This window comes from Bombina bombina, chromosome 6 (genome assembly GCF_027579735.1).
Source record: "Bombina bombina isolate aBomBom1 chromosome 6, aBomBom1.pri, whole genome shotgun sequence".
NCBI classification, from domain to species: Eukaryota; Metazoa; Chordata; class Amphibia; order Anura; family Bombinatoridae; genus Bombina; species Bombina bombina.
In genome coordinates this window covers 733,059,932-733,074,434 of record NC_069504.1, presented here as the reverse complement: position 1 = coordinate 733,074,434, position 14,503 = coordinate 733,059,932, and the positions used below count along the sequence as shown (strand labels likewise).

The window sequence follows — 14,503 nt, the reverse complement described above, 5'->3', positions numbered from 1 at the left end:
TAAAATTTAAAACTACAAAGTGGATTCATGACTCAGTTCATTCTAATGCCAAATAATATAATATAAAGTGCATCTCTCGTTAGCGATAGCATACGTAGTATAGATGAGCGTATCTGTGTAACCTCGGGTAAAGTTATCTTTCTAAACAATAGATCTAGTTGTTTCTTAATAACAAACATAACTCTATTACATGTATAAAAATATGAATGAAAGAGTCAAACATAATTTTTCGACCAACAACTACAATTATAATGCTTCCTCTCCACTGTGACCTGTCTTGGTTTAAAACTAAGTATCCTATATGTATTTGAACCCATTGTATGGTTATTTTATAACACTCTGGGCTTATCTTAAATTTGTTTTCGGTTTTATGTTTCACGGGTCTAATGGCACAGCTCTTTCTTTAGAACTACAGCACACCCTAATTATTTATCTACAAATGGTTGTGTGATGTATTTCATCACACAACTACACTGGCAAGGAAACTAAACCCAAGTATGTTTATTTAGAGCAGCAAATTTATCTCCACCTCTAAGGCCTAGGGAAACACATTCAATACCCTGGAAGCTGAACGCATTCAGTTGTGAACCATGTATAGCAAAAGGTTTTGCTACCAGTGTTTTTGGTATTTCAGTATGTATGGAGAGAGTGGTGTGTACTCAGTGGACACACCACGCCCTTAGGGGGCGCTTCCTCAGTTCCAATATAATAGGTGATATGGTAGTGCTTGTTATGTCTCAACAAAAAACCAGGCCTAAATCTAGAAATATGATAATAGCAACAATTATAAAACTATAAATGAAACCCTAAAAAATCTAAAATGTGGACATAAGTAAGTAACCACAATGCTGAAAATGATAATAGTAAAAAACTATATATATATATATAAGAATATATATATATATATATATATATATATATATATATATATATATATATATATATATATATATATTACTAAAATATAAACATAGATTGGAAAAAATAATAAAATCAATTCAAAACCAAATAATGATAATGTGAAAGTCTATGAGTCCAGGGTAATGACAATTTCCAGATGTTTGAGGCTGCACTCTGTCAAAGGATGGCTATCCTGTAGTATGGAATCTAAAAAAGAATAAAAAACAGAGGCGCCACCATGGCCTAATATCGCCGGTACAGGTAAAATGAGCAGCAATATGAGAATGTGAATGCTCACAAACATAAAGCACCCCACTGGTGCTAGTAGAGCAGACTGACACTTCTTGCACTTACAAGATGGTGGGCACCTGCAGGTGCAATCTCAGCAAACTGGAGCCAAAACGTCGCCCAGTAGATTTAAAACAGCAATCCTCAACAGGAACCAGGATCAATGATATAATTTATCACAGGAGGTGATAAAAACACACACAATAGCAAGTGTATAAAAGTATAAAAAGTCTTTATTAACACAGCGACGCGTTTCTCAGCCTGCTCAGGGCTGTTTCATCAGGCTATAACAAACATTATAAAACACTTGCTATTTAACAGGAATCTAAAAACAAATAGGCTATTGTGATTGGATAATCAATTAGCAGAAACACAATTGGCAAAAAACACACACCTAACTATAATCACCTTTGTGTGGTTGTTAAGGTAACCTTTGTAAACACATGTAGGTAAGATGATACTTAAACATGTTAAACCTCCTTACAAATACAATGTATAAATAGATGTATAAAACATACAATACAAAATAACTAAAAAACTACATTAAACATAACATTTTTGTCCAAAGTCTATCTCTATAGGACATATTAAAAATTAATATAAATCATAGAACCATTGCTATTATCTATATAAATAAACCCAAAGTGCATCTAAAGTAACTGCCTATACATTCTCTCAATTTGTATCTCCTTAGTTTCTCAGTATGCTGCGAGTCTGATACTCGTAATATTAATGTTGCCACTTGTTGAGACTAACTGATTGATCTCAAACGTTAGATAACACATTAGTGCTGACTTACGGTTTATTAGGGTAACGTATGATTGTCTTGAGCAGACTTTCCATAACTGTTTAGTTTGATATTTGTATTAGTACTATTACTTCAAAAGTAGAGCTGTAACTCCTTAGACAAGAAAATAATAGTACCATAACTGTTTTGTGAACAGATGTCTTAAATGCAGCTTTGGATATAGAAATCCAGAACAGACTGCAAATATTAAAAAACTGCAGATCTGTCAATTGTGATGGGGAAGTGAGCAAGAAACATCCTATCCGTGATAGAGTAACAATGAGCCTATCATGAGAAGTGTGTTAAAAGGCTGTCTAGAGAAGACCCAATAAGATCACTTGTATAAACAAGCCTTTGCTGCCTGTTACACTTGATTCATTGAATGGGTGTATAAAGTGTGGAAAGTCTGCTCAAGACAATCATACGTTACCCTAATAAACCGTAAGTCAGCACTAATGTGTTATCTAACGTTTGAGATCAATCAGTCTCAACAAGTGGCAACATTAATATTACAAGTATCAGACTCGCAGCATACTGAGAAACTAAGGAGATACAAATTGAGAGAATGTATAGGCAGTTACTTTAGATGCACTTTGGGTTTATTTATATAGATAATAGCAATGGTTCTATGATTTATATTAATTTTTAATATGTCCTATAGAGATAGACTTTGGACAAAAATGTTATGTTTAATGTAGTTTTTTAGTTATTTTTTAGTTATATTGTATGTTTTTATACATCTATTTATACATTGTATTTGTAAGGAGGTTTAACATGTTTAAATATCATCTTACCTACATGTGTTTACAAAGGTTACCTTAACAACCACACAAAGGTGATTATAGTTAGGTGTGGTTTTTTTGCCAATTGTGTTTCTGCTAATTGATTATCCAATCACAATAGCCTATTTGTTTTTAGATTCCTGTTAAATAGCAAGTGTTTTATAATGTTTGTTATAGCCTGATGAAACAGCCCTGAGCAGGCTGAGAAATGCGTCGCTGTGTTAATAAAGACTTTTTATACTTTTATACACTTGCTATTGTGTGTGTTTTTATCACCTCCTGTGATAAATTATATCGTTGATCCTGGTTCCTGTTGAGGATTGCTGTTTTAAGTCTACTGGGCGACGTTTTGGCTCCAGTTTGCTGAGATTGCACCTGCAGGTGCCCACCATCTTGTAAGTGCAAGCAATTGGTATTATTTTCCCCTTGTCTTGATGATATTGGGCCATGTCGTGTTGCTTTTTCCTTTATCCATAGGCACATATACATTGGAGTGTCAGAGGATTCCTGACTGTCTCTGCGCTTTGGATACAGTGTGCTGAACCACTGAGAAGTGTCAGTCTGCTCTACTAGCACCAGTGGGGTGCTTTATGTTTGTGAGTATTCACATTCTCATATTGCTGCTCATTTTACCTGTACCGGCGATATTAGGCCATGGTGGCGCCTCTGTTTTTTATTCTTTTTTGGTATTTCAGCTTCCAGGGATAGAAGGTGCTCCCTGATCCTGTCCTTTAAAAATCTAGAGGTTAACCCTACGTATTGCATTTTGCAAATATTGCAAGTAATTAGATACACAACAAAGGTGGAATTGCAGTTTATACGATTTTGTATCTTATACTCTTTCTTAGTTTGTGTGGATACAAAAGTATCCCCAGTTTTTAAATAGTTACAGTTTTTACAAGGTTTACTCCCACATCTATTAAACCCTTGCTTGACTGAAAGCCAAGTTCTTGTTGTTATTTTCCCTTTGGTTCATTTTTCCCCCAAAAAAATTCTGACAATGTCTCCTATGGTTTTTGATTTTCGGGAGACAAAGTTACACCTTTTGGAAACATCCTTAAGATCTATATCGCGTTCTAAAATAGTTAACCTTTTCTGGATAATACTACGTATTTCTCCAAATTGTCTACTGAAAGTTGTAACAAAGTTAATGCTTCCTTTCCTAAATCCTTTATTTTTGTTTTTAACCTCTTTTAATAAAGATTCTCTATCCATACCAGAAACCTTCGTTGATAAGTCCTTCAAAGTTGTTAAATCATAACCCCTATCACAAAGCCTCTCAGTTAAGGAGTTTGCATGTTGCCAGTATTTCTTTATTGTAGTACAGTTTCGTCCCAGCCTTATTTATTGTCCTTTTGGTATTCTTTTTTTTAAGTGATAAGGATGAGACGAGTCTGCTCTAAGAATCGTGTTTCCTGAAATATCCTTCCTATAAACCTCTGAGACAACCAAATCATCTTCATGGCTCAGTCTGACATCTAAATATGGAATACATTCCTTTGAGGAACTGAACGTGAATTTCAAATTTCCCTCATTATTATTTAGATGTCGTTCAAAGACCCCAAGATTTTCAGTGTCACCCTTCCAAAATAGGAGCATATCATCGCTATACCTTGTATAAAATTTAATATTCTTTCTATACATGTTATCAGATCCAAAGATAGCTCCTTCCTCAAAATCTGCCAAATAAAGGTTGGTATACGATGGGGCAAATTTTTCCCCCATCGCTGTGCCCCTTTTCTGAACAACAAATTCAGCATTAAACACAAACTAACTGTGATTAAGCAAAAAAGTGATAGCTTCAATAATAAATCCAATCAGATCTTCTGCATAGTTGGAACATTTACAAAAGCATTCTATTCACAGCTGCAATCCCCAATTCATGCGGTATGCATGAATATAGGGATACAACATCTATGTCACAAATGATGTTTTAATATCCCACTCCTGCCCTCTTAATGATGTCAATAGGCGTTACGTGTATCTCAAGAAACCAGGGAGTGACTGGACCACCGGCTGTTATTGTGCGTCCACCCATTCACCCAATCTCTCTCCAAGGGACTCAATGGCAGAGATAATAGGGCGTCCTGGAAGATTAACTAAACACTTATGTACTTTAGGTAAATATTTAAATACTGGTACTCTTGGATATTTAACAAATATGTATTCACTCATTTTATTTGTTAAAACTGAACGCTCAAAAGCATTATCCAGTATATGCTTTAATTTACCCAAAAACTTATTTGTAGGATTGAATGTCAATTTTATATATGTATCACTATCTCCTATTTGTCTATAGGCTTCATCTAAATACTGTTGTTTATTTAGGATGACTATAGACCCACCATTATCTGAATCAAGGATCACCAAATCCGGATTTTTCTTTTTTCTTTTAAGGGCATCTATCTCTCTCTTTTTTTAAAGTTACCGCTGTATTTATATTTCTTGGATACACTATTTGACAAATTCACCAGATCTTGCTCAATAATAGAGTGAAATATCTCTATATCATCATTGCATGCTTGTACAGGATAGAAATTACTCATTTTAATTTCATTTAATGGTTGCTGTCCAGTTTTATTATCACTAATATCACCCTGTTGTAAATCACACAGAGACTATATCACAAAGCTCTTCAAAATTTAGCCTTACATCGGAACCTAAAATAATTTTTCAGATACATAATTTTCAATTCATGTATTTTCCTCACTATTATCTTTAAAATGCTTCTTTAATGTGATCTTCCTAACAAACTTACTCAAATCCAGGATAGTATTAAATAAATCAAAGTCCCGTGAAGGAGCAAAACCCAGACCTTTGAAAAGCATAGATTTTTCAAAGCCACTTAAAGCTATAGAAGTTAAGTTAATCATTTTTAATTCCTTTGTTTCTTGTAATTGTACGTCTTGGAGTTCTGTCAACTCGGGTAGCGTGGTGCCTTCATCCCTCGCACCTCTCCTTTTTGCTCCTCTGTCAGCTACCCGTTTTTTGTTCTTGCTCCCATTTCTTGAATGGATCTTTCTGGGAGAATATTTTTTGGTGTAGATGTGGATATGGGAATATCTTGTTCATTTGTATTGGATTCATTTCTGGAAGTTGAACTCTCAAAGCTTGAGAAAGTAACTTTTCTGGAACTATTGGCTTTGTTCTCACTATTTTTAGATTAATTTTTGTTATTTTTTCCACTCTTGTTCTTACTCTTTTTAGCTTTTCCAGTTGTTAACTGTTTCGCTGTGTTCCAATTATATACCACGTTAAGCTCATAGTCCTTGTTATCTCTTTCATACTTCTTATATTTATTATCAGATAGTTCATTGTTCAATTCTTCCAGAGTATCATTAAGTTGTTTCAGATACGGTTCAAAGTTGGTTTCCCCTTTAAAAACCTCCATATCCCTAGTCAACTGCTCAATTTCACTAAGTAAACCCTCTCTTTGTTCCTTCTTAAACTTTATAAATTTTTCCATCAAAAATATAGAGCAGTCACTCAATGCCTCATTCCATCCAACCATAAACTGTGGGAATTCTCTATGAAAAGCAGGATATTTTTTTATTCTCAATCCCCTTGGTATCTTTTTTTTCTTTAACGTACAATTCCAGGAATTCAATATCCCACCAAAGTTTTAGTTCCTTGACACTCAACTTTTCTTTATTGGCAAAAAGAGTATTCAAATCCACTTTTATATTAATGTCCACTATAGTACTTGCTGTGGCTGTGCCCTTAAATAGTTGTGCAAATCTTTCTTTCCTGACGTCATCGTTACACCCGGCCATGATAAATAATATTGATCGGCTGGATACCTGAACTGTATATTTAACTCCACTTCGGAGATTGAGGACAAAAGTACGTCCAATATTAGCAATTCTTTAACAACACCCTCTGTACTTTCTCCTGTATAATCAAGTAACCCCTTATATAGTAACTATGTATCCAACATGAAATCACAGTTGTAGAGGAAAAATAAACGACTTACCGCCCTTCTCAAGATCTAATTTTGCTGTACAAATATTAACTTCATCTTGTTAATGATCTGGTAACTTTTTTTTTTTATACGATTGTATTTGGAGGCCAGGGTTTTTCAAACCTGTTCTCAGGCTTCCCTTACAGGACAGATTTTCAGGTTTACCTTGGGTGAGAGCAGGTTAGTATCCAGGTTTACTAATCAGTTGGTTATGTCACCTGCGCTCCAGTTCAGATATCCTGAAAATATGACCTGTTAGGGAGGCCTGAGTACAGGTTTAAAACCACCTAGCCTAGATTAATATCTTGGGATGTCTACTTTGAAAATACATATAGTGTTCATAGGTGAATTAAAAAAAAAAAAAAGAAAAAAGGCTCTATTTCTGTTTAAACAGAGAGATAGCAAAAATGCTAAACTATTTTCCGGTACTTTGGGCATAAATAAACTCAAATAAAAAAATGTGCGTGGGAAGAATTAAAGGGACATGAAACCCCAAAATTTTCTCTTTCATGATTAAGGTAGAACATACAATATTAAACAACTTTCCCGTTTACTTCTATTATCAAATTTGCTTTATTCTCTTGGTATCATTTATTGAAGGAGCAGCAATGTACTACTGGTTTCTAACTAAACAAATGGGTGAGCCAATGACAATAGGTATATATATATATATACAGCCACCAATCAGCAGCTAGAACCTAGGTTATTTGCTGCTCCTGAGCTTACCTAGATAAACCTTTCAGCAAATGATAACAAGAGAAGCAAGCAAATTAAATAATAGAAGTAAATTGGAAAGTTGTTTAAAATTGTATGCTCTGTCTTAATCATTAGTTTTTTTGGGGGGGGTTTATGTCCCTTTAAGTCAGTTTTAAGTCAGAAACGTATTGCTACTGTGTAATCCGCATTCCATGTGGGACCTCACTAAGGAAGAGTCAGGAACATCTGCTGGTTTAAATGAACAGCATGATCAGTCCCTTGTGACTGTGCGTATTCTGGGGGGGGGCAGCCGCTGCAGTGGGTTACACTGCAACTTTGGGGTGTGAAATTATACCTTTACAAAAAATGTGTGCAAAGAAGAAGATTAAAAGAATGTATGGAGGTAAATAAATATAATTCAGACTATTTACTGCTTTCTTTAATAATCTGAATGCTACTTTTACTCTGGCTGTGTGTCTTTTGTTTCCATGCAGGTTTTTGAAAATCCTTGCAAAAACCTACTTTGAAAGCCTGTCATATACATTTTATTTGTTTTTTTTGCATTTCCATACTTGGAAACACAAACATAATGTATATAAAAAAATAAAGTCAATAATTCAGCAGTTTCATGTATTAATTGGAACAGGTTTTAAGTAGTTAAAAATAAAAAAAAATCATCTGAGCTGCTGTACAGTATTTTTTCATTTGAATAAGGACCCTAGAGTATTGTGTTTTCAATTGCTCAAAACTGTACACCTATCCACCCATATTGCAAGCTCATTTGAGAAGGGTCTCACTTGGTACTCATAGCCTATTGAGAAAATGTATGTTTTATTATGGTCATGTAACTAACTGACAACATTTTACCATGCAATAGAGAAAGCTATCACACCATACAAACAACATATAATACTTCAGTCCCAGCACTCACCTGATTGATTTCATTAGTTAAATGAGATAATATGCTGACTCCGATTACACAATATTCTACACTGTCCTGTAAGAAAAAATGATGATGAAATTAGCTGAATTGTGCTCAATATTTTTTCCCTTTTTTAAAGTAGTGGTATGTGTGTGTGAATTGAACACTAAAAAGGTTTAATACTAAATAGTATATTTCAAGGCTAATGAAATGGTGAGTAATAAAATTTACAGAGGATGCTTCGAATGGGCAGATATGCAGAGGGTAAAAGCTATGCTATGTGGGCACAGAATAAACAGTTAATGTGAAGATGTCTTGTCAAATCTCTAACCTGCAAGAAGCGCGTCACATCCACAATAACGCTTCTGAACACGTAGTCCTCTTTCTGACAGTCGAACCAACCCAACTTGGTGATACGAGCATACAGCTGTATTAACGCCTGAGTCACAAAAGAGGCCAGCTTGGGCCGTGTTGCTAGGTATGTCAGTACATAGTTCCCTGCAAAGAAACAGATTTAAAGAAACACGGTATTCAAAGAAGCTAGTCTGGGCTCTCTCCCATCCCAACTGGGATGTTAATTTCTACTGCGGCCTCTTGCATAAAGGGCCATTATAATTTTAAAATGTCATGTTCTAATCCTTTAGAGCATGCAATTTTAACACTATCAACAATGCAATGGGGTTATATACACAGTAGAAATATTGCTCGGGACTTGTGGCGCAATGCTGGTCCTGAGTGGAAAATGACGCTGACCCAATCAGCAGCACTAGTTGCACATCTGAGTCGTGCAACTAGGGCTGCTGATTGGATCTGCGCCAAGTTCCGATCCGGACCAGCAGTGCACCACAAGTCCAGAGTGATATTTTTAATGTGTGTTTAACCCCATTGCAGAGGATAAAAACACAGTGCAATCCTAAAATTATATGTTCTAACGCAGACACCCTCAAACTTGGCCCTCCAGAGGTTTCGGAACTACATTTCCCATGATGCTCAGCCAGCATATCAGCTGGCTTAGCATCATGGGAAATGTAGTTCCAAAACCTCTGGAGGGCCAAGTTTGAGGATGTCTATTCTAACGGATTAGAGCATGTAATTTTTTTTTTTTTACAATGGCCCAATAGATTTTCTATATCCAGTACTGCTAAACAACTTGTAAAAAGTGTAATAAATTTCAACAGGTAAAATGGATCACTGGGAAAGAGTTAAAAAGGAAACCATTTTACAGTACAATGTCCCTTTAATATGGGAAGTATATATTAAATTTGATCTGAGATGTCTCAACTTTGCTGTTCCATCAAACAGGAAACGCACAAATATTAATTTGCTACTTTCTGGTGACAACTGCCTTCAATTTGCAAGATTTTATATAAGATTTTGAAGGCTTTATATCCCCCCAGATCACATATTTAGTTATCTATGTAATGTAACTTAGAAGTTACGCATTACATTTAACACATCCCTTCATCACAGTGTAGATTGCTTTTTTCTTTTTTCAAATTACAAGTACTTTTACCCAAATCAGGAATTCCAGAATCACGCAAAAATCCAGACTTTTTTCATCAGCAGAGTTATCCACAGAACATTTTGCCAGCTGGGAGCTGTGTAATACTTTCTATTATTATAACATTTTCTACTATCCAGAGAACAAATTAATTGCATAACAAAAAAAAAATTCTTGCATTTGCAAAGTGTTCTCAGGCAGGGCGTTTTTGCAATCTGACCTTTCTGAGAGAACTTATCACATGTTTCTTCAGTCTCTTTAAAGGAATTTCTGACGTCACCCTATCTAGTAACATAGGGGACATCTAGGCTCTAACGGTCTGCTAACCTCCCATTGGCTGGGGAAGGTTTACACATATATGTGGGGGGGAGGGGGGTTGGTCTCCGTGGAGTGCACTTGGTGGGAAATGCAGTGCATATGCGGCAGTGCTAGTATAGTGCTGTTATTGTACTGTTCTTATGTGACTGACTGATTCTCTTAGTCAGCAAGGGCCTCAGCTCCTACAAGCTTACTTGTTAGCTACGGCGTGCTGCCTGTGGTTTGATACCCCCTCCCCATCGGCTGGTGACATCACCTATGCAGCAAATCCAAAAAGTGGAAAACAGCACACCTGAATCTTTCTCTTGTGGGGCACGGAGCAACAGACTTGCCAAGTCCTCAGCACAATCACAAACTTCAAAAAACTCCAGCCACCATATTGGTTAAAAGACCTTTATTTTCTTATCCTGGGTCCATACATACAACGTTTCAAGCCAATGTGGCTCTTAGTCATGTCATGACATCACCTATGCTACAGGCTATGCAGCAGCTGAGCACAGCCTCCGCATGGCTGTGGAAAGTAGAGAACATGCTAGTAATCGCCGGGTCATCAGAGAAAAGGGTGAGAAAGTAGTGACAAGTCATTGCTAATAATCTGGTGTTGAACCGTTTTGACTGAACTTCAGTCATAACGATTAAACACCAGATTAGTAGCAGTGACTCGTCCTTCCTTATACACACAGATTGCAGCGCTTGGGGTGTCTGCGTAGTAGTTGTGAGGATTAAGGTTTTCTACTCAAGGATTGAGAGCAATATACAAGCCTTGGGTATGAAACTTTGTTTTCACATTTTTATAAAGTTTCCTCTTTCTGATGAATGTTGATGTTTATTTGATGCTATAAAAAAATTGTTACTTGATAATATGAATATTTACTAAAGGACCAGTAAATACAGTAGCTTTGCATAATCGACAAATGCATGATAACAAGATAGCACTTAGTATAAACTTCAAATGAGTAGTAGAATTTTTTCTGACAATTTTCAAAGTTATGTCTATTTCCAATCCTCCTGTATCATGTGACAGCCACAGCCAATCACAGATGCATATTGTATATTCTGTGAATTCTTGCACATGCTCAGTATGAGCTGGTGACTCAAAAAGTGTAACTATAAAAACACTGTGCACATTTTGTTATTGGAAGTAAATTGAAAGGTTGTTTAATATTGCTGCTCTATCAGAATCATGAAAGTGTAATTTTGACTTGAGTGTCCCTTTAAGTAAATATCCATATAAATCAGTAGCAATTTTATTTTCCGGGTAGAAAACCTGGGCAAGCCAGATTCAGTAGTGGCTGCAGACTAATAGTCTAGACCAAAAACGGATAGGAACTTCAGGAAGCGTTAACATAGAAACTAAGAATTTCCATGTTTGGGAAGATCAGTATGTAGAAAGGTCTGATTATCTCAGAAAGCCGTATGCATGTTTGTGAAGAGAATTTTATCCTTGGCTTATTTTTTAAGCTTATTCTACATATATTAAATAAAACTGCTTGGCACCTAAGATAACATGTAGCTGGATTCAAATATACACGAACATACTTAAGGAATTGTATTTATTTTAATATACAAATAAATAAGGCATCAATATTGCTTACTCTAGATTGTTTAATAAAATGTGCTTAGAAGGGATTTATGAATGAATACATAAACTTGGGAAACACTGCCCTCTAGTGTTATATTATGAAATGTAAGCATTCGTTTTTTTTACAAGGCTTTAAAAGTAGTGAATTCACTTATACAACCCTTTCACGACAGGGTCAATTTGTCTACATCGGAACAACGTTCCTATGACGCTAGGCACGCCCTCCAGACCGCGATCACATCCAGGAATCGCTGTTGGCTTCAGGACAGCCAAACAGCTAGGACGTTCTATTCCGTCCTAACGGCGCTAAAGCCCAGCGCGGTTAGGATGGAATAGAACGCATAACGGCATTAAAAGGTTAACACCACCTACACTTGTAACATTTATAAATCCAGCAGCTTCTAAGAGAGTTTATTGTGGAATCTTCGGACACTCCAAATTGCTAGATAAAAACCCAGATTACCATATGTCTGGGGGGAAAAACACATTCTTAATATGTTAACAACACTTCCCAGTAAAGTAACTTTAGTAAAGGAGCAGAAAGATTTTATTTCCTAGGTCCAAGAGCAATAAAAATGTAGTATCCATAGGAAATTCAGAAATAACCTTCTTGCATAACATTAATAGGAACAGGAATGGTAGTGACTGTGTAGCAATAGATACTGACTGAGCTATGTTCACAGTAATAATAAAGCTGGTGGTATCAGTTATAATCTGTGCTTTGCCCTCATTAAATTATCTTACGGTTTTCATTTAGACACCAACAACCAGCCATTAGTACAAATTGGTATAGAAAGCAGACACCTACAAACAGAGCTTGGTTTTTATCCCTGTATGTACTGGATCTATGTACTATTCCAGTATACACAGCTTTCACTCTCCAATTCCTGAAATTAATAAACCACATAGTGGTGAACTGTGGTGATGGTGGGCCTTGGGGGTGCTTAGATCATGTTGCACATGCTGAACTTAAGAATCCAGCTTAGCCAAGAGGCATTTTTTAAACTAGCCTCTTAAAATGGTATCTAAAAGTTGGTATTTTAAAATAAGACTATATTTATATATATATAAAAACAAATTTGTAGTGATATGGGAGGAGCCATATGTGGAAAGGGCTTTATTTCAAGGGGTGGGGTGTAGTGCTCCACCATCTCCAAAATTCACCAGCCGCCACTCATAGGAAAAATAGCTAGTGTGATTAAGTGCATGCATTTGACTTTGCTTCTGTTTACAGACAACACTCCAGTGGAATTGTGCTTTATTTAACCCTTAGACGCCGTTAGGATGTTCCATGCCGTCCTAACAGTGCTGGGCTTTAACACAGTTAGGATGGTATGGAGCGTCCTACCTTTTCTGGCATCCTGCACCCTCCTCCTTTAAGTCAATGGTAAATACAACAGGGGTCGTGTCTACCATTGTAGGCAGACCCCCAAGATCTAATCCAGGCCTTGAAATCACGTGATCGCATCAACGACTGCATGATTTGTTTTTCAAGCAAGTGGATGATAAAGACTTGCCCCCAACATAAAGGGGTTAAATATTTTTCAGGTCTTTGATTAAGTTTTTGTGTTCTAAAATGCAAATGCTAGTCTGTATTTATAATACAACAACTGTATCCTGATTAAAATACTGAACTATCTTTCTGATGGTACTATGTATACAAAAGTATTAATACAAATGATATAAAACTACCTTTACGTTCCATGTATAAACTGTATTATGACAGGTAAATGTTCCATAACTGACATAAGATATTGTTGTTTACACTTGGTCCCATAGCCACACCAAGATTTAGTACCTGTAATTATTTTTTATAACATGAGTAATAAAAAGTACTTCATTATATTTGGCCATATTTTAATGTGTAACTTAACCTAAACCGTCCATCTTGGTTGGATTGTCAACTAAGATCCTTTGTATTTTTTCTGAAAGTTTAGTTCACAGCAGTGCATTTCATATATAATTAGAATCATAATACTGCCAAAGTGCTTCTGATTATCACTGCCACATAGATAACTCTTAAAGAGCTACATATAAGGCTGTAGGCAGCACGCATGCGCATATGCTTCCTACACACTCTCTAAATCAGTGTCACCTGACACAATCAGCACTCACAGCATAGTAGGAATCAAACGTGTGCACAGCCACGGGTTGTGTTTATTTAATTAAACAGTGCTTACTTTTAACAAAATCATTTCTTCCTCAATATACCCCATGGCAACAAGAACCAAGTTCTTGCTATAATTAATTCTGATTCCAGTAGTAGGGCAGGCAATCCATGGCTGCATTAAATATGCACTTATTTAAAGGAACAGTAAACACCTTGTAATTACAAGAAATTGCTGTTGTACTGCTATAAAATAACATATCAGCCAAGTATTAAATGTTTTTAAAACAAATTAAGTTTACTGCATTTATTTATCAGTAACCAAACTCCATTTGTCATATTTGGAGGAGCCAATCTGGACTTTAGTCTGCAGACAACAAAGCTAGCCCTAGCTATAATGTTAGTATAGAGCCTAGTTTCTCAACCTGCGGTACGTGTTCCCCTGGGGGTACTTAGGGCATTGGCAAGGGGTACTCCAAGGATCACCCTTCATCTTTTTTTTCCCTGGTGTAGCTATTGTAAACATGACATATCAAAGGAGGCTGTGTTTCTTATATCTACCGTTGAGCACTTCTAACAGGGTAGAGTGTGAGTATTTTCCTGCCTAGGTTGAACCACTGATTCACCTTAAATTGATAAAACTTTAGATTCTGGCTTGT

The 14,503-nt window shown here is 36.0% G+C and overlaps 1 protein-coding gene across 1 annotated transcript in view; it reads right to left on the bottom strand.

Moving 5' to 3' along the window:
- Window positions 1–14,503, bottom strand: part of XPO7 (exportin 7) — a 449,809-nt gene that overhangs the window by 424,359 nt on the left and 10,947 nt on the right. Inside the window, exons 4-5 of the mRNA XM_053717951.1 lie at window positions 8,668–8,834; window positions 8,346–8,411 (exon numbers count right to left, since the gene is read on the bottom strand). Coding sequence (XP_053573926.1) covers window positions 8,346–8,411; window positions 8,668–8,834 — 233 coding nt within the window. The remainder of the gene's footprint in view (window positions 1–8,345; window positions 8,412–8,667; window positions 8,835–14,503) is intronic.